This window comes from Cheilinus undulatus, linkage group 4, assembly GCF_018320785.1.
Source record: "Cheilinus undulatus linkage group 4, ASM1832078v1, whole genome shotgun sequence".
In the NCBI taxonomy this organism is placed as follows: domain Eukaryota; kingdom Metazoa; phylum Chordata; class Actinopteri; order Labriformes; family Labridae; genus Cheilinus; species Cheilinus undulatus.
Genome location: NC_054868.1, coordinates 32,778,533 through 32,802,575, shown reverse-complemented (window position 1 = coordinate 32,802,575; position 24,043 = coordinate 32,778,533). Strand labels below are relative to the sequence as shown.

Genomic DNA, 24,043 nt, shown 5'->3' with positions numbered 1-24,043 from the left:
TGCGCCTGAAAGTACTGCCCCTCGTCGCTGATTGGTCCTGTCACTTTCTAACCGGGCCCAAACAGTTCAGATGAGAGCTTTGCAAGATGGATTCGCCAGTGAAAAACAAGGAAACGGGCATAACCATCTGCTTTGCAAGGTTAGAATTTACTGTTATTGGTGGTGAAGCTTGTGTCAGAAAGTGAAATTAGTTTCTGTTCTAAGTATTTTTCTAAACACATATTGCTTATTTTTATAAGGTTATAGACATAGATATCAAGACTTGGCCAGCGCTTGGTTATTACTCAAATTATTTGAGTTATGACAAATCTGGAGTTTTCCCAGAATGCCTTTGGGCACTAAACCTTTATGCACTCAGTTTGTTGCTGCTGTCTTGGCCAAAACACTCTTGAAAAGAGATTTTAATCTCAAGGACGTTTTCTCCTGGTTAAATAAAGGTTAAATAAAATAATTAAATAAAATGCACTATGAGTCAGTAAGTCAGTCCACCTTAGGTGGTAACATAATAAACACCTTTATCAGTGAGTACTACTTGACATTTTAAGGTAAGCAGTTACCTACAATATACTTATCCGTGACCCCTAACGGGATAAGCAGTGTACTATTATAACTATTTCTTCTTAATTGAAACAACCTAAAAAAAATACATTTCTCCAACCTTTATAAAGTGGTTTTATGAACTTAAACATTTTAAGTTCAAATGAGTGAATTATTTATATTGGGTCATAAATGAAACATTTATTTTTGGTTTAGGACAATTAAAAATATTTAGGTTTGCTCAACCTTCAAACATAGTTTCTATGAAGTTAAAAAATATAGATTTATCAGATTTTTAAAAAACAACTGATTCAATTAAAAATGTTTTGTGTGATTGATTACTTCATTTTTTTTTAAAGTTCAATCAATGTTTTATTTTTTTCAGTGTGGCTGAAGTACTGTTAGCTATCTCTTTATGTCTGGAGAAATCCCTACTGTGTTTCCCTTCCTGAATTTATTGCCAAGTTTTTCATTTTCACTTTTTTCAGGTAAGTTTTGTTTCATCATAATGAATTTTAGCCTTTTAGTCTGTATTATTGATTTAAATATTATCTTATTCTATTTTAGTTTCAAGATTGTCTTTTAGTATTTAATAGGACTTTTTTACAGCTGTAATTCTCAGAATTTCTGAAGTTAAGGAAAATAATCTCCCCATTTTGAAATTACATATTTTTTGGCATTCAAAACTCTTTTGCATCAGTTATGATTTTTGTACTTTTGAACTAAATGTAGCTGACTTTGTGTCTAGATTCAGACCTGCATTTATTTAGAAGGACTAATGCTCCTGTATTCCTTTTTTACCTTTTTGTTTTATGTATAGCACTTTGTGCCAAATTATTTAAAGTGTTGCACAAATAAAGTTTTATTGACTGATTGTTCTGCACCAAGGGTCTTAGGATGAAGATTAGTCAATGACTTTCCATCGTACAAAAAATGTATCTCCTTAAAACTTACTCCATTGAATTCCTTTTAGCATCTGACTTCCTAAAATCCTGTTTAAGTGGAAAAGAATAAAATAGATGCTATATTCATTAAAGAGTATATCTGAATTACTGGTAGTTTGCGCTCAGAAAATCTATCAGTATTAAACATACTGCTACTACATACTTGCAGTACATGGATAAAGTTAGGGCTAGGTTGCAACAACAGCTGGATGTCATCTTCATACACTGACTCAAACATATGCCCCATAACCCTTTAACCACCTGCAGCTGAGCACGTCTCACACGTCTGCAGCCTTAGTGTATTCAGGAATGCACACAGCCTACAGATACACAGAATACCCACATGTATGTGAGCATTTAATGAGGTTAATGTTTCACAAGCTTATAAAACAAACATGATATTAAGAAGAAGGCATAAACTGTTTACGACAGTTATTGAACTAATAGTTTCCTTGAGCTTTTTGTGAGATCAAAAGCTAAAAATCAGACTTTTCCTGGGCAGCTGTTGATATCTGATTCTCTATGAGGATATTTGTTTTTATCAAAGGTCAAGTAAATTAAAGGGAATATGTGGTATGGTGAAAGTTATCACATCTATTTTTCCCATTCTCAAAAAGAAAGACGAATGTAAGACTTAAAACTTACAATCGTTTGCCTATAGGGTACAGATCTCATACTCCAAAGCTTGATATTTTAATGACCTAAATCTCAACAGAATCAGGACAGTGTCTCAAATATTTATCTTCTTGTCTTGTTGTTTACGAGGAGCCTTTCTTGAGCTCGGACCAGACCCTGTGAGGGCCAGCATAATGACGTCTTACAACAACCCCCACCCAGCCTGAATTCTGTTGAACATATGTTGTATTGGCATTCACTCTTCCATTGGAGATCCAGGAAAATGTGTTGTCCTTGGACACAGTTGCCACAGCAGCATTTGAAGGAAATACTTGAGACAGAGAGTCAGAAAAGAAATCAGGGGCAAGGAGCTGTTTCATTAAATAATGAAAGACAGAGAGAGACCTTTGGACACTTTTGTTTCCGCTCCTTGAAAGTCTGCAACATCTGGCTTTGTCCCTAACATACATTCAAATAACATTCCCAATTGTTTTTAGTGATATCTCAGATCAGATTCTTCCCTCTTGTTTTTGAGTCAGCTGTGAGGAAAGGGTGCATATATGCTGATCTAGTATAGCATGTTTGAAAAGAAGATTATATAAGGCAGCAGAAATCCCGCATTAGTCAGGGATGGAACTGATAAGACTGCCAGAGTTAAACATTTACCATCACATCCGTTCACACACAGTGCAGCAGACAAAACATTTACAGTCAAGTAAGAGTAATAAGGAAAATGTGAAGTGAAGTACCTCTTCTTCTGGAAACTCTTTCACATTTCAGCCCTCTTGGGAGATGCACAGGTCAGGAAAACTTTCACAGGAAGGAGAAGAAACCTAAAAAAGAAAAAGAAAGAGGGTGAAAGATGCTACAGCAATTATCTGCCTAAGTCAAACAAACTGCAAGAGGGGAAAACAATGCAGTAGGCCAGAAACTAATGTTCCCAGGAGAAAAAAATGTTTAACAAAGTGGAAGCTGAACTTAAAACAAAACTATATTTAAATATAAAACAAAGGAAGATGATTCAGCTGAGTATCACTCACTTATGCTGTGCTAGGCAACATAGAGGGTGTAGCAGTCTCTTAAATGAATCTCCAACCCAAGTGTTTCTGAGCAGTTTGAAGTCTTGATTCACACCTTGGATTGGTTAATTACAGGGACCAGTACAAGTATTACTAGCATTACAAATGTTATTAGTTTTGAGCTTTAAATCTTAAGAGTGTGAGAAATCTCAAAGAAAGAAAAATATATCAATGTACAGGCTCAGCAACCATGACTGGAAATTGAAACAAGCTGTCATAAAAACTTGAATCCCAGAGAAGAAAGGATTTGTAAACATTGTAAGTTAGGAGAAATAGAACATGAAGTCCACTTTCTCCTCATTTGCCCACAAGGCCTTTATATTGAAAAAAAAATACACTTCTTCTACATGACCCCCCCCCCTTCTTAAAAGGGACTTTTAACAGCCATGCCAGGACCTGATAAAAATTGGGACACTAGGAAAAAAAAAAGTCATAAAATGAGGTGTATTTTACTCCAATAATGACCTGTTAGCAAACTTTTCTCAGTTGCCTTCAAAGTTGATCTGGGCCTGGCTTTGGAGGCAAATTCAAGACCGGAGGTCAGGGCTATTGTCACAAATCTATGTACTGTGGGAACATTCAGTATTGGATTATCGCCAGTATATAATGTGGCAATATTTACAAATTTTAGCAGATGCTGATATTGATACTGACTCCTAAATGTTGTTCACACCTAAAACTTTAGACTTTAAACCACATTGTTTAAGGTTTACGGCTAAACCAACAAACTCCAGTCATAAAACACACTTTACAGTTTAAGAAATGAGGATGACTAAAGAAAAAGACTTCAGCCGACACAGGTCTGAAGATCCTGCTGAAAACATATTTGTATGTACAGCTGATATATTGGTTGTAAAAAGCAGCAGGAATGTTCACATCTGCCTGTAACATGCTGATAATGTTGTGGATCCCTAATGCACTGATACTATTAAATCAGATCCAAGGAGGGCCCTTTTATTGAATCTGAGGGGCCCAGTAATGAGGGTTTCTGTGGGTGGGCCTGTCTGCCAGTCTGTGTATGAATCTGTCAGAAAGCATTTCTTGAGTCACCTGAAGAACTAATCAGCTGTAATTAGCTGGAGAACCATTTACACACGTACATATGTTTTGGGTCTGAATGCCACCCCACCAGACAGATTGTTAGTTTGACAGACTTTAGTAGATTTTAGACTTTAGTACAGCACATAAAATTAAAGAAACAAAAAAGTCACCTGTCTTTAGTTACAAAAGTTTATACACCCCAAAAAAATATAGACAACTTTAAATCTAAGATGGCAGAAATCACATGGGAAAATATTCTTGTTAAATCAGTGCTTTCCACTCAGAAAAATACGAGACAAAGAAGCAAACTTTCTCAAACTCTGGTTCACTTAAGGTCTTAAAAAAAATCCTCAATTGTAAAAAATAAGTTATATAAAAAGTATATTTTAAGTCCAACTACTCTAAATTTAAATGAATATAAAACGTATAAAAATAATTGTGCATATTTTACGCAAAGCTAAGAAAACGTATCTCTTAAAGAAGTTTGCAGAATCAACAACATAAAATCTACATGGAGTATTATAAACCAGCTGCTAAATAAAAAAAGAAACCATCATTAGGTCCTGGTTTACAGTTTCTTAAAGCTGATAAATTGATCAGTGATCCATCTGAAATCTCCTGTGGCTTCAGTAACTTTTCTGCTGAAGTAGGTGCTTCTCTCTCACAGAAAATTAACAACATTACCAGCAGTCATTTAGAATACTTAAGCAAACATTATCGCTGCATCTTCCATTTTGAGCCGCCATCACTAAATAAAGTAAGAGACTTCATCAAAAACCTAAAAAACACCTCAGCTGGTCATGATGAAATCACTAGTTTACTGGAGCCCCTCACTCATATTCTGAGTCTATCACTGGCAACTAGTGTTGTTCTGAAAGACCTTAAAAAAGCAAAAATTACAGCTTTATTTAAAACTGGTGACCAATGTAATTTTACAAACTATCGCCCTAAATCTACTTTACCATGTTTTTCAAAAATTCTTGAAAAATTAATCTATAGCAGAATTGTAACTCATTTGCAAGATAATGAAATTGTATTTAACATCAATATGGATTTAGAAAGAACCATTCTACCTAAATGGCACTATTAAAGCAAGTAGACAAAATACAGGCAGCTCTAAATTATAACAATTATTCATTAAGCATTTTTTTAGACTTGTCTAAAGCGTTTGACACGGTCAATCATGAAATTTTGTTTACTAAATTATAATAATATGGTTTTCAGGGTGACAGGCTGAAGTGGTTAACCAGTTATATGAGTGAAAGAGAACAGTATGTTGAAATCAGTGGTTGTCCTTCTAGCATCCTTGACATATCATGTGGAGTACCACAAGGATCTTTATCAGGGCCTTTATTATTTGTTATTTACATGAATGATTTTCCATCAGCTTATAAATCTTCTTTTCCTGTTTAGTTTGCTGATGATACCAACATGATTTTATCACTCACTGACTTACATACTTTAATAAAATAATGCAAATGAGGAATTGGCAAGAGTTGCAAAATGGTTCAAACTTAATAAACTTTAAATATTAAAAAGTCAAGTTTTATAGTATTTGCAGGAAGAGGCAGGAGTCATGAAAAGGACTGCTAGTTTCAATCGAGGGAAATGAAATTTCTCAAGTATCCCATGTCAAATATTTCAGTATCCTAGTGGATGAGAATTTAAATTGGAAATATCATGTCAATTTGATCCACAAGAAAACTATAAAGTCATTGGGGATCATCAGCAAACTTAGATATTTTGTAGATAAGGTTTGTTTACTGACCTTGTATTATTCTTTGATTTATCCCTGTTTGATTTATGGTAACATAGTCTTCTTATAGTCGTCAACCTTCTTAAAATTTACTCTGCAATAAACGTTTTGTAAGATTGGCAACTTTCTCTAATTCAACAGAAGCTTCTGCCCCACTTTAAAAAAAAATCTTTATTGATTATTATCACTTTGTTTTGGCAACAATGCATTTCACCGTTCGTGCTAATAAAACATTTTTATTATTATTATTATTTATATTTGCATCTGATAAAAGAAGTTGGTGTAGTAACGGGGCACAGCCTATTGGGGGCGGCAAAACGTCATACATGTTAGTGTGGTGGGCAGTTCATGTGGAAACGCAACCAGCTAGTAGGTTTAATACAAAATTTCGTCGACGATTTCTTTTTTTGCTAGTTTTACACAGTGACAATTAAAAATGCATGCAACTATAAGATACACGCAAAAGCTTATTCTGTTTTCGTCCTTATTTTCTCAGTTATACCACTTATTTAGCTGTCTTACGTCCTAAACTTATAAAACGACTGAGCTATAGGCGCATGGGTTGAAAATTCAACCATTTTTAGGGCAAAGGACGTAGACGACATAATAATTATAACTGAGCAAATGGCCAGAGAGTGGAAAAAGAAAGCTGACAGCTCCATTTAGTAAAGTTATTTCAAGTCACTTACCTTATCTACAGCTTTAAAACAAAATGTTTCAAAAAAACCTCAAAAGCCCTGTGAATTGTGCCGAAAAAAATCCAGTTTACTGTTAATTAATTTCCCCATTACTCCAGTAAACGGCGCCAAATTCTCCACCTGCGTCCATCTACAAAGTGTCATTATGCTGCATTCATGACATCTCGTAAGTTTTTAAACCCTGCTTAGACTTGTCCTTTCCTCGGTCATGAAGACGATTTATTAGTCTCTTTTACAAACAACAGTTTCTCTAAAGCTATCTAAAGGTCTTTTTATCGCTACATGAAACTGAAATTTGAGTGGAAACACTGATCAGAATCCATGAATCTCCAGAATTGAGGGCACAGGCCCAGATTGTCCTCAGCGACAACTTCAAATACTTTGTCGTATAAGGAAAAGTACCCTAAAAGTATTTATATCGCCCCCAAATTTAAAAACAAACCTCCACCAAAATGATATACTCTTGTGTTTACTTATTCCTTCAAAGTTATGACATTTCCGATAGATCCTGAACGAAACATAAGACATTTGACTTCTTCCGCGTTTACCTGGAATTCCTAAGGGAGTGTTACGTTTGGGTGTATGCTACAGAGCCGAGCAAGGCATTAACAAAGCGATACAACTGTGTCCTTCTATGAGTCTCTGGTTGAAGGAAAACAAAAAAGGGAAAGGGAAATGAGCTGAAATTCGGACAAAGTCAAACGGTAGTAGAAGAAAAGTCACGAAAACTTTTGTTTTCCTGAAGTTAGCTTAAGTTGCCGCGCAGTCGTTGACAATGGGCTGTTGCAGCAGCACAGAGGTGAGTTAGCACAAATGTTTGTTCACTTTTGCTGCTTAAAATCTCGAAAGCATTTGCATGTAAGTGTTAACAGTGTGTTTGTGTGTGTAATGACAACGTCACGTCTCCGGCAGTAGCAGCTGCTCGTTTTGCAGCGACAGCTCAGTGACTTGTCTGCTGGTTTTTGGAGCAGCAGGGTGGCTCCCAAACAAAGCGCAATTAAGGAGATCTGTGTCATCTTTTCACTGTCCATTATTAATGCCTTGGCAGGGCAAGCGTGACTGGAAACCACTGGAGGACCGCAGCTGCACGGACATCCCATGGCTGATTATTTTCAGTTTGTTTGGCATTGGGATGGTAAGTTTACTGTAACTTGAGTTGAATTCTTCTAGCTCAAGCTGACACAGCAGTGTGTCCAAGCGTTCACGAGAGATTCTGTGTTAACTTTTTATTATGACAACATCATCTTATGGTCATTTTGAAGACTTAGTCGAGGAGGTTTGTTAAGATTTTTGTGTTGTAGTTTTATTGCATTAGACCGAATTGCTTTCAGTAGTTAAAGCAGTGGGTCTCAACTGGTGGTTCGGGACCCAAAAATGTGTCATGGAGTTTGTTTTTATTGGGGTGCAAAGATGTGCCAGGAAAAAACAGACATAAAGCAGACATACATCCACAAATTTTATCTTACCTGGTATACCATGATGACAGGTTTTGGTTGTTTGTTGAAGCTCCAAAGTTGTTTTATTCCTTTTCTGGGGTACACAAAATGTTTATTTTTGTCATTTAAGTGGGTTCTCAAAATATTGATAACAACTTTGATGTATGCCTTATCGTGGTGAAAAGAATAAAATGCAGTATCATTTTTGGATTTTTATAATGAAACCCTTGTCCTGTCTCTTGCACCAGTCATGTTTTATTCCATATACAGTGCTTAACAAATTTATTAGACCACCCTAACCCTAACCAAAGTAAGGTTTATGCCACAGCTGCCCTAAATTAACAGCATTGGTAATTACCAAAATCATTTTTTATGTTTCTGCAATGGTTAATACACCAATATGTAGAAGCTCTTTAATTGAAATGATATTTTTAATGCTAAAATATAATTATTATTGTTATCCATGAATTTTCAGATTTACTGATTTACAAAAAAAAAAAAAGAAAAAATAGTAAAGCACATTAATATTTCTTCATTCATATGTCAAATTATAGATATTTACTTGCATCCTGAACAGAAAAATTAGTTTTAGTGATTGAATGTTATGCTTGATTCATTTCTGACTTCTCAGAGAAGCCAAGTGAGCCGGCTCAATTTGGGTGAATTCAGTTTGAAATCCCTCATTCCTGTTCAAAATGGTAAAATGTCAAGAGCTCACTGAAAATGAAAGAGTCTGCATTAAAGCACTTCATGATGCTGGACGGTCTTTGGGACAAATACTGTATGACAGGTGGTCTAATGACTTTGTTAAGCTCTGCACGCTATATTGCCAAAAGTATTCGCTCACCCGCCTTGACTCGCATATGAACTTAAGTGACATCCCATTCTTAACCCATAGGGTTCAATATGACGTCGGTCCACCCTTTCAGCTATAACAGCTTCAACTCTTCTGGGAAGGCTTTCCACAAGGTTTAGGAGTGTGTTTATGGGAATGTTTGATCATTCTTCCAGAAGCGCAGTTTTGAGGTCACACACTGATGTTGGACAAGAAGGCCTGGCTCTCAGTCTCCGCTCTAATTCATCCCACAAGTGTTCTATGGGGTTGAGGTTAAGACTCTGTGCGGGCCAGTCAAGTTCATCCACACCAAACCCTCTCATCCATGTCTTTATGGACCTTGCTTTGTGCACTGGTGCACAGTCATGTTGGAACAGGAAGGGGCCATCCCCAAACTGTTCCCACAAAGTTGGGAGCATGGAATTGTCCAAAACCTCTTGGTCTGCTGAAGCATTCAGAGTTCTTTTCACTGGAACTAAGGGGCCAAGCCCAGCTCCTGAAAAACAACCCCACACCATAATCCCCCCTCCACCAAACTTTACACTTGGCACAATGCAGTCAGACAAGTACCGTTCTCCTGGCAATCGCCAAACCCAGACTCGTCCATCAAATTGCCAGATGGAGAGGCGCGATTCGTCACTCCAGAGAACGTGTCTCCCCTGCTCTAGAGTCCAGTGGCGGCATGCTTTACACCACTGCAGCTGATGTTTTGAATTGCACTTGGTGATGTATGGCTTGGATGCAGCTGCTCGGCCATCGAAACCCATTCCATGAAGCTCTCTACGCACTGTTCTTGAGCTAATCTGAAGGCCACATGAAGTCTGAAGGTCTGTAGTGATTGACTGCAGAAAGTTGGCGACCTCTGCGCACTATGCGCCTCAGCACCTGCTGACCCCGCTCCGTCATTTTACGTGGCCTACCACTTCATGGCTGAGTTGCTGTCGTTTTAACTTTACCGTGAATGCATAGCATAAAAAAATTGAAGGTCATGCAGTGCTACATTAAAACAACCTACTGCTAAACTTTCCTTAATAGACCACCCTTAAATTCACTCAGACACTCATTGCTCAACTTTATGGCCATTTTGGGGATCCAGGTTAGTGGTTATGATGCATTTATGCTGTATTGAATGCAAAGGTATGCATTAATTAAGTACACTTTACCTGCTAAAAATGTCTGGAAAATTGCATAAACGTTAAGAAATGCATCTCTCAAAACATTTTTATTGGTTTTACAATAGAACTATAAGTAAAATTCAGAGTACAACACGCAATTTGTAACTATATCAGATAAAAAATCCTATCATTAATTCTGATATTTTTGAAGTGTTAATTTTTGTAAACTTGTATATGTTATTAGTATTATTTTGCATAAAGCTCACTTTTCTGTTTCATCTTATGTTGTCTCCAGCTGTGTATATGTGGCTTCTCCATCGCCACAGGAGCTGCCTCTAGGCTTGTTTCAGGATATGACAGTTATGGAAACACCTGTGGAAGGAAGAATGTGCAGATTGAGGGAGTTTCACTCAGTGGTCAGGACATGACAGAAAACAAGTAAGTCTGATACATGAACAACAACCTGTGAGGGAAGGGGTTTATTTAAATCAGTACCACCCTTCTTCCGTGATGCATCTTATTTCTGCTGTATTTTAAGTACTTTTATTTGTGCTTTTTTTCTGACTAATCTTTAGTTTTAGGTTCAACACGTTCAAATATGACTTACTCCTTATGTTGTGATGTGTTGTTGTCACAATACAGGAATTTATCAATACATGTGTGCATCCAGGGATTGCTTCATGCAATTCTAGTTTACTTTTCAACCAGCTGCTGTCGTTGTGGAAAATATTATTTTCTTCGACCTTATCTTGCGTATCTCAGCTGACTTGCATGCTTAACATCAAGAATACATTTTCAAACAGCACTTTAAGTACTCACCCATACAAATAAAGTTTCTATCTGAAAAGGAACCTAAAAAGTGATGTCATGTGTTAGGAAAAAGTCCCAGTATTTTCCTTGTCTAGCACAATTTGACATCCATTTTCTTTTGGCTGGTTATAGATTTATTGACTTAAAAGCAAGCATTGAATTTTTTGATCTGTGTTCAACTGTTTTAGGTTTTTTTGATATACAAATGACAAACAGTTTTAAAGGATATGTTCTTCAGTTCACGTTACATATTCATCATCAGGATCGTTTTATCCTCTGATCAAAGTTTTGTATTAAATGTCCATTATATTCCTCTTTTTTGGTTGTATCTTTCCATTGGCTTTTAGCATGCAGGCTCGGTTTTACTGAAACAATGGGTCATGCTTTATTGACGGGCTGATTGCCCATGGTGGCTTTGAATAAAAGGCGTTCAGCTACAAAGAGGGATTTGTCTTGCACAAAAGCAAATGTCAACATCTTTCATTTTCTGCCCAGACAGAAAAGTCTGAACTGGCAGTGTAGGAACCAGTTAAACTGATAATTTCATCAAAGAGAAAGGGATTATTATTTTGGATTTAACAGAGTGGTAGAACTAACCCTAACCCTTTCCTGGCAGGTATGTTTTCTTTTTAGATCCTTGCAACCTTGACCTCATTAACCGTAAGATCAAGTCAATCGCCCTGTGCGTCTCCAAATGTCCATCTACTGAGCTGAAGACCTACTATGACTTAAAGCAGTTTGCCCTGAGTAATGGTGAGAAAACAGCATCACTGACTATGTTCTCTTTAAAAAGTGGTTCAGAATATTAACTGTTTACTTGTGTTTATGATAAATGCTAAAAAAATGTCATAGATTTTATAGATGAACTAATTTTCACAAGCAAGAATATACACAGTTAAATTCAGCTGACAACTAATCTGTTTTTTCTTTCAACAGGATCTCATCTTTGCTCTTATGACATTACTCCTACAAGATACCCAAACCATCCAGAAAGATTCACTAAATGCCCTAAACTTCCTGTTCCACCAAGGTAAATAAGGATATTTTATAGGATAAGATTAGACATCAGCTAATGAACAGAAAAGATCTACCAAGAGATCCACCATTCATTGAGAGAGCCAGTCATTTTCATTCATAATGGGTTTTCGGTCTTAAATTCTAAAGTAAAACCTCATATACAGTGCATTCAGACAGTATTTAGACCCCTTCCATTTTTTTCAATTTTGTTATGTCGCAGCCTGATTTTACAGTTGAAAAAAATAATTTTTGATTTCATTTATCTGCACTCACTACCCCATCATGACAAAGTGAAAACAGAAGGACGAACATCACTGCGTCCTTCCACTGATCTGGGCTTGTAGCAGAGTCACTTGACAGATCTCTCTGTCAGCTGTGAGGCCATCTATGTACAGCACTTTACCTGAAAGCGCTTTATAAATAAATTTATTATTAATTTATTATTATTAGAGTGGCGTGAGCCTTTCCAAATCATGTCCTATCAATTATATTTACCACAAGTGGACTCCAGTCAAGGTGCAGAAACATCTCAGCAAAGACTGGGAGAAATGGGAGGTACCTGAGCTAAATTTCAAGTGTTGTTGCAAAAGGTCTGAATACTTACACTACCGCTCAAAAGTTTGAGATCACTTAGAAATGTTCTTGTATTCCATGGAGAAACTCATGAGGAAATTAGTCTGAAAAGGAAACACCTTTTGCAGCAATTACAGCCGTGCAGCCCTTAGGCATTCCAGCTGTCAATTTTCCAAGGTAATCTGATAAGATTTCACCCCATGCTTGCTGGAGCATCTCCCACACAATGGATTGGCTTGATGGAGTCTTCCTTCATACCATAACGGTTAAGCAGCTCCCACAGCAGCGCAGTAGTGTTCAGATCTGAAGACTGTGCTGGCCACTCCATTACAGTCAGAATTCTGGCTGACTGCTCATTCTTGAAATATTTCGTAGACATTTTTGGAGGTATGTTTTGGGTCATTATCCTGTTGTAGGATGAAATCGGCCACAAGCAAGTGCCCTCCACAGGGTATGGCATGGCATTGCAAAATCTTGTGATAGCTTTCCTTCCCCAAGGTTCCTTCCCCTCTGTACAGATCTCCTATTCCACCACCTCCTAAATACCCCCAGACCATCATGCTGCCTCCACCTTGCTTGACTCATGATTTTAAGCACTGTTCTTGCATACTTTCATTTGTTCTGCATCTCACAATTGTTCTTCTGTTTAATCCAAAGACCTCAAACTTGGACTCATCCATGCACAGCACCTTCTTCCGGTCTTCCAGTGTCCAGTCTTTTTTCTCCCTTATTACTAAAATGGTTTTTAGCTGTGCAACATGATTAACTTGGATTAGCAGCCATACTAGGAGATTGATGCAGAGGACTGACAATTGCTGATAACTGTTTGTGAACTGCATGAAAATGTTTTTCTCTGGAAAACAAAGAAATGTGCCAGTGATCCCAAACTTTTGAGCGGTAGTGTATATGTTTTTATTTTTCATAAATTTGCAAACATTTCTAAAATTCTGTTTTTTTTTCAACTGTAAAATCAGGCTGCAACATAGCAAAATTTAAAAACGTGAAGGGGTCTGAATACTTTCTGAATGCACTGTATATTCACTACAGTCTAACCTTTATACTGTATAATCCCTCCTGGACCCCCTGGACCCAATAAAGTGGAATTATTCACAACACACACTAAAGACCCATAATCTCACACTTTGATGGCATAGCATGATGATTTCATCTAGGGATGCACGATAGGATGATCTTAGAAAATGAAGAAATAGAATGTATGGACAATCTGCCAAAGCACAGAAATTGCCATATCGCACGTTCTACCTTTGTAGCTCTAGGCTCTGCTTCCCAGAGTGATGATTCAGTTGCTGAAAATGAAGGTGAAACTTAACATTTAATCCTCAAAAGTAGCTTAAAATAGCTTTAACTGCCCCAGAAGGAACAGCTACATGGATTTCTAAACCATCCAGGTGCCAAAAATATTTATGTGCACAACCTGCACAAAGTTTGCAAACTTTTTTTTGACGATCTCAAGAGGCTGCATCCCTAATGGTGACACACTACAGTCAGCAGAGATGAGTGTATCAGAGGCAGATTTGATCCTGTTGTTTTAATAATTAGAGCCGATAGCATTGCCATTTCTCCCTGTGTCTTATGTCATTACTAAAATGTCTCTTCACCCTTCCACTCGAGGATTACCTGTTAGGATAGTGGCATAACGAGTCTAACTTTTTTAACTCCAGAGGTCTTTTATTTTTGCTGTTTGAAGCGATCAAAGAAAGTCAAAGCAGCTCTCTCTCTCCTCCCGTTCTCAGTGTGCAGCAGGCAGGTGTGAGTGTAACGTCACTGTTTCATGTTCTTTCTTCATTTTCAAGATAAAAATGATCTGCTGTAGTTCATAGCACTCTGCTGCCAAATTAAACCTTTTATTTTATATGAAGCCATCTCTTTTTCCATGTCTACAGTAAACCAGTCCCAGTGTTTCACCGCTGTATCCCTGTGGACGTTAGTTGCTATGCCGAATTCGCTCAGGCCTTCATCACATTTGTCGGTGACAACAGTGTATTGCGGCGAGTCATCGCAGGAGTGATGGCCAGCAAAGAGATCATCATGGGCCTTTGTGTGCTGGCTTTAGGTACAACACATCATAAAATCTGGTTGACAGTATTTACTGTTTTTGGGGATCTTTTTTTTACCTGTTTACTTTTTTCTTTTTTAATATGCTTTGTTTTTACCGCTGTGAGTGCACAGCAGTTAGTGCTCATGAGGGTTCAACCGGAATGCAGCATTTCCAAGGGAAGCTATTTTTGTCATTAAAATAACAGGAAATGTCTGTGTGGTGTAAAGCATTGTGTCTACTGAAGTTTTCCCACCGGGGACAGAAAGGCAGAACTAATCCAGTGTCAGTTTTAGTCATCTTTTATTTATCTCCATTATTTGATCAGGCTGGTCTGAGTAAATTGTTATTGAATACAGTATGATTCACAGCACATTAGAGTTGACACACATGGGATTTCTGGGTTTCCCCATTCCTTCTCTGCTTAAAAAATGAGAATCCATGGCCTACTTTGCATATTTCATCGTGTCCTTTATATTTTTGTAATACAGTCATCACTTGCCTGCTGCTTGGTGTTACTTTCTCTACTCTATTTCTCTTTTTTCTCAGTTTTATCCCTGATCATGATGGTCGTCATCCGTTACATCTCCAGAGTTCTGGTGTGGATCTTGACAATTCTTGTAATCATTGGCTCTATAGGTATGTGTTTCAGTACTCTTATAAGTAAACACTGCATTATTCTGGCATTTCAAGTGTGTCTGTTTGATCATTATTTCCTTAAATTTAAATTCTGCCCATGCGGTGAAATAGTAGTGGATGATTCTTCTTATTATGTTTGAGCTCTTTTCTGCTCTGCTGGTGTACAGGTGGGACTGGCATCCTCTGGTGGCTCTATGTGGACCACCGGAATGCTGCTAAAAACAACACTTTATCAGTGTTTGGGAAAGAAGTGGCGTCAGACAATGTGAAGGCTCTGCTGGTGTATGCAATTGGTGCTACAGTTTTCACAGTATGTCTGAGTGCATGTATTTTGTTTCACAGCTTCACAAATCACATATTAGCTTGCATGTTAATTATAAAATTTGTTTTTTGTTCCACCCTCCAGGTAGTCCTCCTGATAGTGATGTTTTTCATGAGGAAGCGTGTGGCTCTCACCATCTCCCTGTTCCATGTGGCTGGTAAAGTGTTCATCCACCTTCCTCTGCTGGCCCTGCAGCCTTTCTGGACCTTCCTCTGCCTTATGCTCTTCTGGGTCTACTGGATTGCCGTGCTCCTCTTCCTTGGGACAGCAGGTGAGGACAAAGGCTGGATAGGGTGGGTCACAAGCTTCACAGAAGTTTGATGTGGTCGTTGCACAGCATTCAGCATGATGTTATTCACTAACAAGTAGAATATGAAATTAGTTACTCTTGACTTTTTGTCAAGATTTTGTGGCATGACTTTACTCCCACATTTGGAATCTCTTGCAGTCTCGTGACGTGGGAGGATGGAGTTAGAGAACAACTTCTCTCTTCATCTCCCACTTCCCTTTTATGAAACCGAGCTATAATATAGACTTGAGAACTAAAGGCGAGCAAAAATAAAGCCACAACATCCCATTTTACTCATATTTATATATCCACATTTTTGTGTTATATTATGGAACCAGTCAAATTTAGATAATTTAGATAATCATAAACATGTTGTAGTGACAGTGAAATTTACCTTGTTTTTTTTTTTGTTTGTTTTTTTTTGAGTGAGCTGAGTATTTTTTATGTTTTCCTCATATTATTGTAATTTGTTGACTTGTTTGACCTTTAACCTTTCTGAATGGTGTAAAAATGTATTTTAGCAATAAAAAGTAAATGTTGCCATTGATCAGAAGTGTTGAATTCCCAAAGTACAATGATGTTTCTCTCATACAGACGGTCTTAATAAAAGTGAATTGGGCTCAACACTAAATAGAGGACATTTTTAACGGTTGTAAGGTATTTATCATACGCCAGAAATGAATGATTCAATGCTCAGGTAAAATACTGAAAACAGAGAAGTATGTACTGTTGCATCAGTGTTTATATCTGAACTGTAAAACACGAGGCTCAGACTTTTCTTTATCTTCCCCAACAGGAACACCAACAAAGAACAACTCGACTGGTGTGGTCGAGTACCAGATTCAGGGGCCTCTTCAGTACATGGTGTGGTATCATGCTGTGGGTCTCATCTGGATCAGCGAGTTTATTCTTGCCTTCCAGCAGATGACCATCGCTGGAGCTGTGGTAACCTACTACTTCACAAGGTACGAACAAGCAACAGAAGATCATTTATATTTCTTATTACATGGAAAGCCTGTTATACATATGTAGGGCAGGGCAGTAGGGTTTTTGCAGATGACCCAGTTTGGAGGCAAGAAGTGACTTCTGCATAGACTCCTACCTCTCCTTCTCGCCCTTTCCAACCCCTGTTGAACCCCTGCTGTTCAACATGAGCCTGGACTGCTCGGATAGAGATCCAGATCATTTGGCTCAGCTTAGTAGAGCTCTTCATTTGGTATCAGTTTGGCTTTTAAAATGTGGATTAAATAACAACAAAGGAAGGACAGGATAAAAAAGTCGCTCAAAAGCTACAGTGGCTCACATTAAAGAACTGTTTAATAGAACAGTCTTGTTTGTCAATGGCTCATTACTCAATTATTCTTCCCTTAAGGTTTATCTGGTTGATAATATATCACAATTTCAATCAAAAGCATGTTTGTGACAAAATGAGGAACTTTTATATGTTAAAGGGGCTGAGCTAGCCTCTTAGCTCAGTACAAGACTCATAAAGTCTTTTGTCTCTCCTCATCTGGCTACTAGATGCTAGAAGGTCTGTAGGACTGAGTTTTTGTGATATTAATTCCCTCCATGCCAAGAAAATCATAAGAAAAAGAAAAACTTATTTTGAGTGTTTTTTTTTTCAACAGTTTAAATTTTTAACTGTTTATAACAAAAGTGAATTGAATTTACCTTTAGGGGTTAACGTGTAAGCTGTGAACATGTCTTTAAAAGTGCACTATGTTGTGTAGGGAGTATTTGGTATTAGGAGTAGCATAAGGAATAAAAATCTCTATATTATTCTGTATCTTAAATATAGGTACATAGTTTACCTTGTTATTTTTATTAATCCTTTCCCCATACAAACATTCAGCCATTCAACAACAAGAGTATTGAAAATCATGTTAGAAATAGGATATATTTCCCAGGGTGCCATGGCAAGCTTCAGACTTTGCTTTTATTTTGTGTTAATCAATATTTGCACATGCAAGTCAAAGATATTTTTTGCCTATGCAGGCAAAATTAGAAAAGGTATATTCTCTTGAATTTATATATAGTAGATAAGATGATTTATTTTGTGAATAAGTTGGGATGCATGGTATTAGATTTCTGCTCATATTTATATTTTTTGCCAATACACTTCAAAGTTTAAGGTGCAAGAATGAGCTAAGAAGGAACTTCAGTTTTTGGTCCTGCCCTAAACTACACCAATTATTTGTACTTATGTCTGATATTTACAGCCAATGTAGGCCTACATTTACAGCAAGTATCTGGTATGTAAATAACAGCAGAAATGTTCACATCTGTGGATACTGATAAAAACCTTTTTAAGCTTACATCTGCCAGTACAAATAACATGCCGATAATATACTGCATCACCATTATTTGGGCTTTATTCTTAAACTTATTTTACAAGCATACAATCCTAATGTGAAATCTAAGACATAGCTTTTCCACTAATATTTTAGCATTAAAATATTATTTTATATCCCAGGCCCATGTGTATGTGTGAAATCTAAAAAGGGGGTTGTCATTTTAATTGTTTATTTTTGATGCATCTGGTTAACAGGAATAAGTCCCAGATGCCGATGACTCCCATCCTGTCCTCCATGGCACGCACCATCCGCTACCATCTGGGGACTGTGGCCAAAGGCTCCTTCATCATCACGCTAGTTAAAATCCCTCGCCTTATCCTGACGTACATCCATAGCCAGCTCAAAGGAAAGGTGAATTGTGACATTATTCAAGCTTTCTATCTAAAAATGACACATTTAAAAACACAGCCATGGCCTCATGTTGACTCTGAAACTGTAAATATTCTTTTATTTTCATACATTTTAATAAGGTTTGTTAACTTTTATATTTCTTTATGCTCTCACAGGAGAACGCCTGTGCTCGTTGCATGCTGAAAGCATGTGTCTGTTGTTTGTGGTGTCTGGAAAAGTGTCTCGCATACTTAAATCAAGTGAGTATTTTCAGGTTGGGTCATTGAAAAAAATGTTTGTCATTACTTTAACAACAGTTGAAGTACTCGCTGTGTTGTTATTGCACTCTTTCAGAATGCATACACTGCTACAGCCATCAACAGCACCAGTTTCTGCACCTCTGCCCGGGAGGCTTTCCTCATCCTGGTAGAGAATGCTCTCAGAGTGGCCGCCATCAACACTGTGGGCGACTTTGTCCTCTTTTTGGGGAAGGTATATCACAGAAATAAATTTTGCTTTTTCAGACACTTTTGCTGAGATATAACCCATTAAACAGCCTTCAAACCTTTTTAAACTAGTCCTTTATTCCCACCCTCAGGTGCTCATCGTTTCCTGCACAGCCTTTGCAGGCGTGCTGGCTTTGAACTACCAGAGGGACTACACTGTGTGGGTGCTACCTCTCCTCATCGTTTGTCTGTTTGCCTACCTGGTGGCTCACTGCTTCCTGTCTGTCTTTGAGAACGTGGTCGACGTCCTTTTCCTTTGCTTTGCCGTGGATACAAAGTATAATGACGGCAGCCCGGGACGCGAGTACTACATGGACAAAGCTTTAATGGTAAGAAAGAAGAGGAAATAAAGTTGTTAGGACATCATTCTGTTAGCAGACTTTTTAGTGGGTATTTTTCAGCCCAGTTGAAAGGCATTGAAAGGATATTTTGCTCTTAGGGACTTACTTGGCCTTGGAAGATATTCATTCCTAAATAATAAATTTGATTTTTACAAAGCCATGGCATTATTATTATTATTATTTTTTACCTCTGTGAAAGTTACCATTGATCCTCTGCCATGTCTGTTATGGATTGTTTTGTGTTGGAAATTGTTTTCTGTCTTTATGTGAAAACAGTCAGCTTGAGTCTTTGCGTGCTTGATGGAAGAAAGCACATTCTGGTCACAGGACCCAGTAGGCAGTACACAGAAAATTCAAAATTACACAAACTAGTTTTAAATGCAAAATAGTGAAATATTTCAATGCTAAAAATAGAGGGCGAATAATCGTGATAAACTACAGAAATCCTGAGATTAATCTCGTTAAATATGTTAATCTTTTGGCAGCCCTTATAGAAACCTTTTGTTTTAGTTTTGTATGCATGAAGCTTACAGGCTGCACACTTTTCAGTAAGTGATGTATCTAACATAACATATAGACAACACATCATGTTGTCTGTGCTTGTACAAAACCCTGCGATGGCTGATAAACACAGGGGAAGAAATAATATTTGAGTCCATATATATTAACTGTAGCTTAATTATAAAGTAGCTGAAGTTAATCAACTTGGCTTCTGTTTGTTCAGAAATATACAAGTTGAGATGTGTGATGTGTGAATTTGTCACATTAGGAATGAACAGGAGGTGACACAGTTTAACACGAGTTAGAATCAAACTAATACCTAGCCTAAATTTAAAAACCAGGGTAAGCTGATCTCATTTTGAATCGATTCACTGTTTTCAAACAGATTTTTTTAAACACTGGGCTATCTTTTTACAGAAAAGCCAAAGTTAAAAGAAGTAGATAGATCATTAAAATATGCAAAATAGCTAATCTTCAACTTTGTATTAACTCAAATCTTCCAAGTTAAGGCCACTTCACATCCAACAGTAATCAAACCAGGCTACATTGTCCTTCAGGCTCTGCTTTGAGTACATAAAATTATTTTAATATAAATGCCAGGAAACCTGCTTCAGCCTTTTTGTGAAACGCAAAAAGTGATGCCAGTTGCTAGACCTTGAAATAGTTCTGGTGGTTTTAGAGAGTAGCTTTGTAGTCATTTAAAAAACAGCACTTTTCAGCTGAAATAAAGCTATTTACCGTCTATTCTCTACTGATTTCTGTCACTCATCCTTCCTAGTCTGGAACAGAAGAATTGTGCTGCATGTGACATCACACACATAGCCTCGACAGTCCAGCCGCCAAGTGAGAGTACAGGTGTCTGTGGACACGCAAAATATTTTGGGGTTTAGCGTACCGAGCCATACCAAACTGTACTCAAACAGGGATCATCTGATGGAAATGTGGCTTTAGATCCCTGCTGTGTGTAATTCTTATTTAAATAATATATTATAAACAAGACTTCTTTTTAAAACTTTTTAAAAAATCCTTCAAAAACGACAAATCAGGTAGCCTTTTTTGCAAGTTTTAGTGGGGTCCTTTATTTAAAATGTTAGAAATGATAAGAAAGCTCCTCTTACACTACCAGCATACAGTCAGCTAGAACAAAAATATACAAAGTTTACCTATTTTAAAAGAGTTTGGTGATTTAATTTCGATTACTTGTATACACTAACAGCAAGGAAACAATGGAAAGTTTTATAGTAACTATACTGACATTATGAGACTCACTGTTTTTGCAGGTTCTCACAGGTACTTTTAAGACCTTAAATTATATATTTAAAGTTTAGGATCATAAAATGTATTTACTTTCTGTATATGCTAGATGGCACATTGCACATGTATGAATACTTTATGACCTCTATACTGTGAAGTTAGCGTTATATGAATTTTGTTTTTATGCTTTTTTTTGTGGATTTAAATGTTTCTGTAACAGTTTGAGGCATTCCCAGGGACATTAATGGCAGTGTTTTACATTTCACAAACCACAAATGGAAGACAGATGGAGAATATGAGAAAAAGCAAGGTCAAGGACACTTGTCTTCAAGATGAAAAAATATAGAGAATAGTCGGTAAAAGCTAACAACGCTTACGTTGTGACGAGAAAAACTTTTAAGCTTGGGATGTGAGAATCAAAGCTTTTGAGTCCTTCATGAAATCCTAAAAGCCCAGATGGTAGGGAGAGGAAAATACTATACATTTTCTTTGTTTACATCTCAAGATAGCAAGAGGTGTCAATTTTTTTAGTGTAGCAGCTTTAGTTATTTGTTTATTAAGATGTGCTGGCTCTTTTCCTGGTTCGTGAGGTGCTGACAGTCCTCGAGGGTCAGGCTACATGACATGTCATGTCATGAGTCACAGTGCCTTCTGATACCATATAATAACCCCTTTATTCTTTGTACTACCTATTTGACTGTTTTTATTTCTTTAATTTTCTGGGAGTAAAAGAACTCCTCTTTAAGGTTGTCTTTATATTCCTAGGAATATGTGGAGAACAGTAAGAAAGCGGGTCGTTCTAAGCCAGAAAAAGGAGATGAACGGGAGATGAAGTCTATGGTGAGTAGTAATATCTGTGTGTGTGCAGCTTTTAAGTTGACATTTTTGTAAAATGCAAACATTGATAGATATTTTTCTTTTTCAGGCACGTGGAGGGACCTTAGCTTGACCAAGCCTCAGAGAACTGAAAGCATCTAAAAGCACACCAAAGTTTATCTTAGAGTTTATTGTGATACCACTCAGTGCACAAACTGTAAGATAACAGCAGACGCCATCATGATGTACATATTTTTACAACAAATGCATCAAGCGGAATTGTTCTTTTGTGTTGTTTTTGTTTTATTTTTTGACTGCAAAGTTAACGTTAATCCCTAGAATCTGGTAAGACTTTTTATGGTTTGTGTTTTTAGTGAAATGGACTTGCTAGTTTTGTCTTTTTTTTTTCTTTAGATAACTCAAAGTTTTTCTCTGTTAACACATTTCAAATGATCCAAACAGTTAAACATGCTCTACTGTATTTGTCAATAACTAGTAAGCTAGAGTCTGGTGTACATTTTTGTCTTACAAAGCTGACTGTTTTTAACAGGCTGTTCATGTTTTATTACTTCTCAAATTTTATACTAAAATCGTGAAAACAGTTCTGTTTTTTGGTCTCTTTGGTTTCCATCCATAAATAACATGCAGAGAATATATATCCTGTTGTTTACTCCTCCCTCAATTTCAGCTGAGTTACTGACTGAGGCAGATCATGCATCCACACTATGATTAAAAATACGTCTTCAGTTGACAATATGGTGTTGGAACTTACTTCCCCACCTTTTATGTAAACAACACCCTACATGATTTCTGTGACTGTCCTACTGTGGCTCAGTTTCCCTTTTTCTTTTTTTCCATCTTTGTAGTTTTAAAGATATAAAAAAGGCAAAATTATACCAAATAAAGCCCTGTTTGGGAACCGATTGCCAAATATCCCAGATCTCTAAACCTTAAAATTGTAATTCCCATCACTTTGAGCAATGCTGGGCAGACATAATATAAAGCAGGGCATTCAAACGTTTAAATTTGTAATCACAATTAATCTCAGAATTTCTGTAGTTAATCACAATTAATCTCCCCTTTGTCATACAATTTGAAAATCTTTTCATTTTGGATGTAATACTGCCTTAAACTAAGGTCAGTTGCCCTTCTGTTTGGATACAGACTTGCTTTTATTTTGAAAGACAATAAGGGTCTTTGGATAGATCAGAGATTATGACATGGGCTTTTCTGCCAGAAGAGTAACTACATATGGGCTGAAAAGGCAATAAGGGAAAAGTAAAAAGGCAAATCTTTGCTAAAACAAGGTGCAGATGACATTTGACTTTTCCACTGAGCAGTTTGTCAGTTTTTTTAAGTCCTGTGTTGAAAGGAACAACAGAGCATACAATTTATTGCAATAAAAAAAGAACAATTGATGGATTATTGTTAATCTGGGTTAATGCTGACAGCCTTCAAATAAAGGCACATTTTTGTTTACTAGTGTAACCCCAAAGATCACATTCGTTAACAAAACTGTCTTTAATGCATCCCTACACAATCAGTCCAGTCTGGATGAAAGCACCCAAGACCACCCACCTATCAGATATACTGATGAGGGTATACAGCTGTCAGATACACTGTATTCACACAAAGCATTCAGAACAGCGTTACTCAACCAAATAGCCAAATTGATGAAAAATGCCTTTGCAAGAGCGTGCAAAGTCGATGAAGTGATGAAAAGTGGAACGAAAGGGTTAAAGTGGCATTAAAAATAAGTTAAAGGAGGCAAAAATGGTTAAAAAGCTGCAAAAAGGGGGCAAAGTGGGCATAGAGTGGCAAAAACTGGGTAAAAAGTGAAAAAATGGGGAGAAAAAGTGGCAAAAAGGGCAGGAAGTGGCAAAAATTGGTGAGAAGTTACTGAAAAATGAATTACAGGTGGCAAAAATGGTCAAAAAACAGCAAAAACATTCCAAAAATGTTAGTGTAAAAATGCCTTATCAAGCAAAAAGGTAGGATAGAAAGTGGCAAAAATGGAAAAAAAGAGTGGCATTTAATGGCAAAAGGCAGGTTTAATGGGCAGAAAGTGGCAGAAATGAAGAAAAATTGCAATAAGCAGGGTAAAAGAGTCAAAAGAATGGCGAAAAATGGCAAAAGAACTGGCAAAAGCAGGTCTGAAGCAGTGAAAATGGATTAAAAG

General features: G+C 37.1%; 1 protein-coding gene across 1 annotated transcript; it reads left to right on the top strand.

Annotated features, from left to right (window-relative positions):
* Positions 1-7,209: 7,209 nt before the first annotated feature.
* On the top strand, positions 7,210-22,465 carry LOC121508639 (choline transporter-like protein 1). Its single transcript, XM_041785627.1, has 16 exons — positions 7,210-7,469; positions 7,719-7,805; positions 10,352-10,494; positions 11,483-11,619; positions 11,803-11,896; positions 14,361-14,530; positions 15,062-15,151; positions 15,319-15,461; positions 15,558-15,744; positions 16,559-16,727; positions 18,311-18,467; positions 18,623-18,706; positions 18,801-18,938; positions 19,045-19,281; positions 21,814-21,888; positions 21,974-22,465. Exons 1-16 carry the CDS (start codon positions 7,446-7,448, stop codon positions 21,995-21,997), a joined length of 1,959 nt encoding a protein of 652 aa, XP_041641561.1. The 5' UTR covers positions 7,210-7,445; the 3' UTR covers positions 21,998-22,465.
* Positions 22,466-24,043: the final 1,578 nt, after the last annotated feature.

Coding starts and splice junctions, on each gene's coding strand:
- LOC121508639 (XM_041785627.1), top strand. CDS start 7,446: ATGGGCTGTTGCAGCAGCACAGAG. Junction 7,470..7,718: donor GCTGTTGCAGCAGCACAGAG/GTGAGTTAGCAC, acceptor ATGCCTTGGCAG/GGCAAGCGTGACTGGAAACC. Junction 21,889..21,973: donor AACGGGAGATGAAGTCTATG/GTGAGTAGTAAT, acceptor TTTCTTTTTCAG/GCACGTGGAGGGACCTTAGC.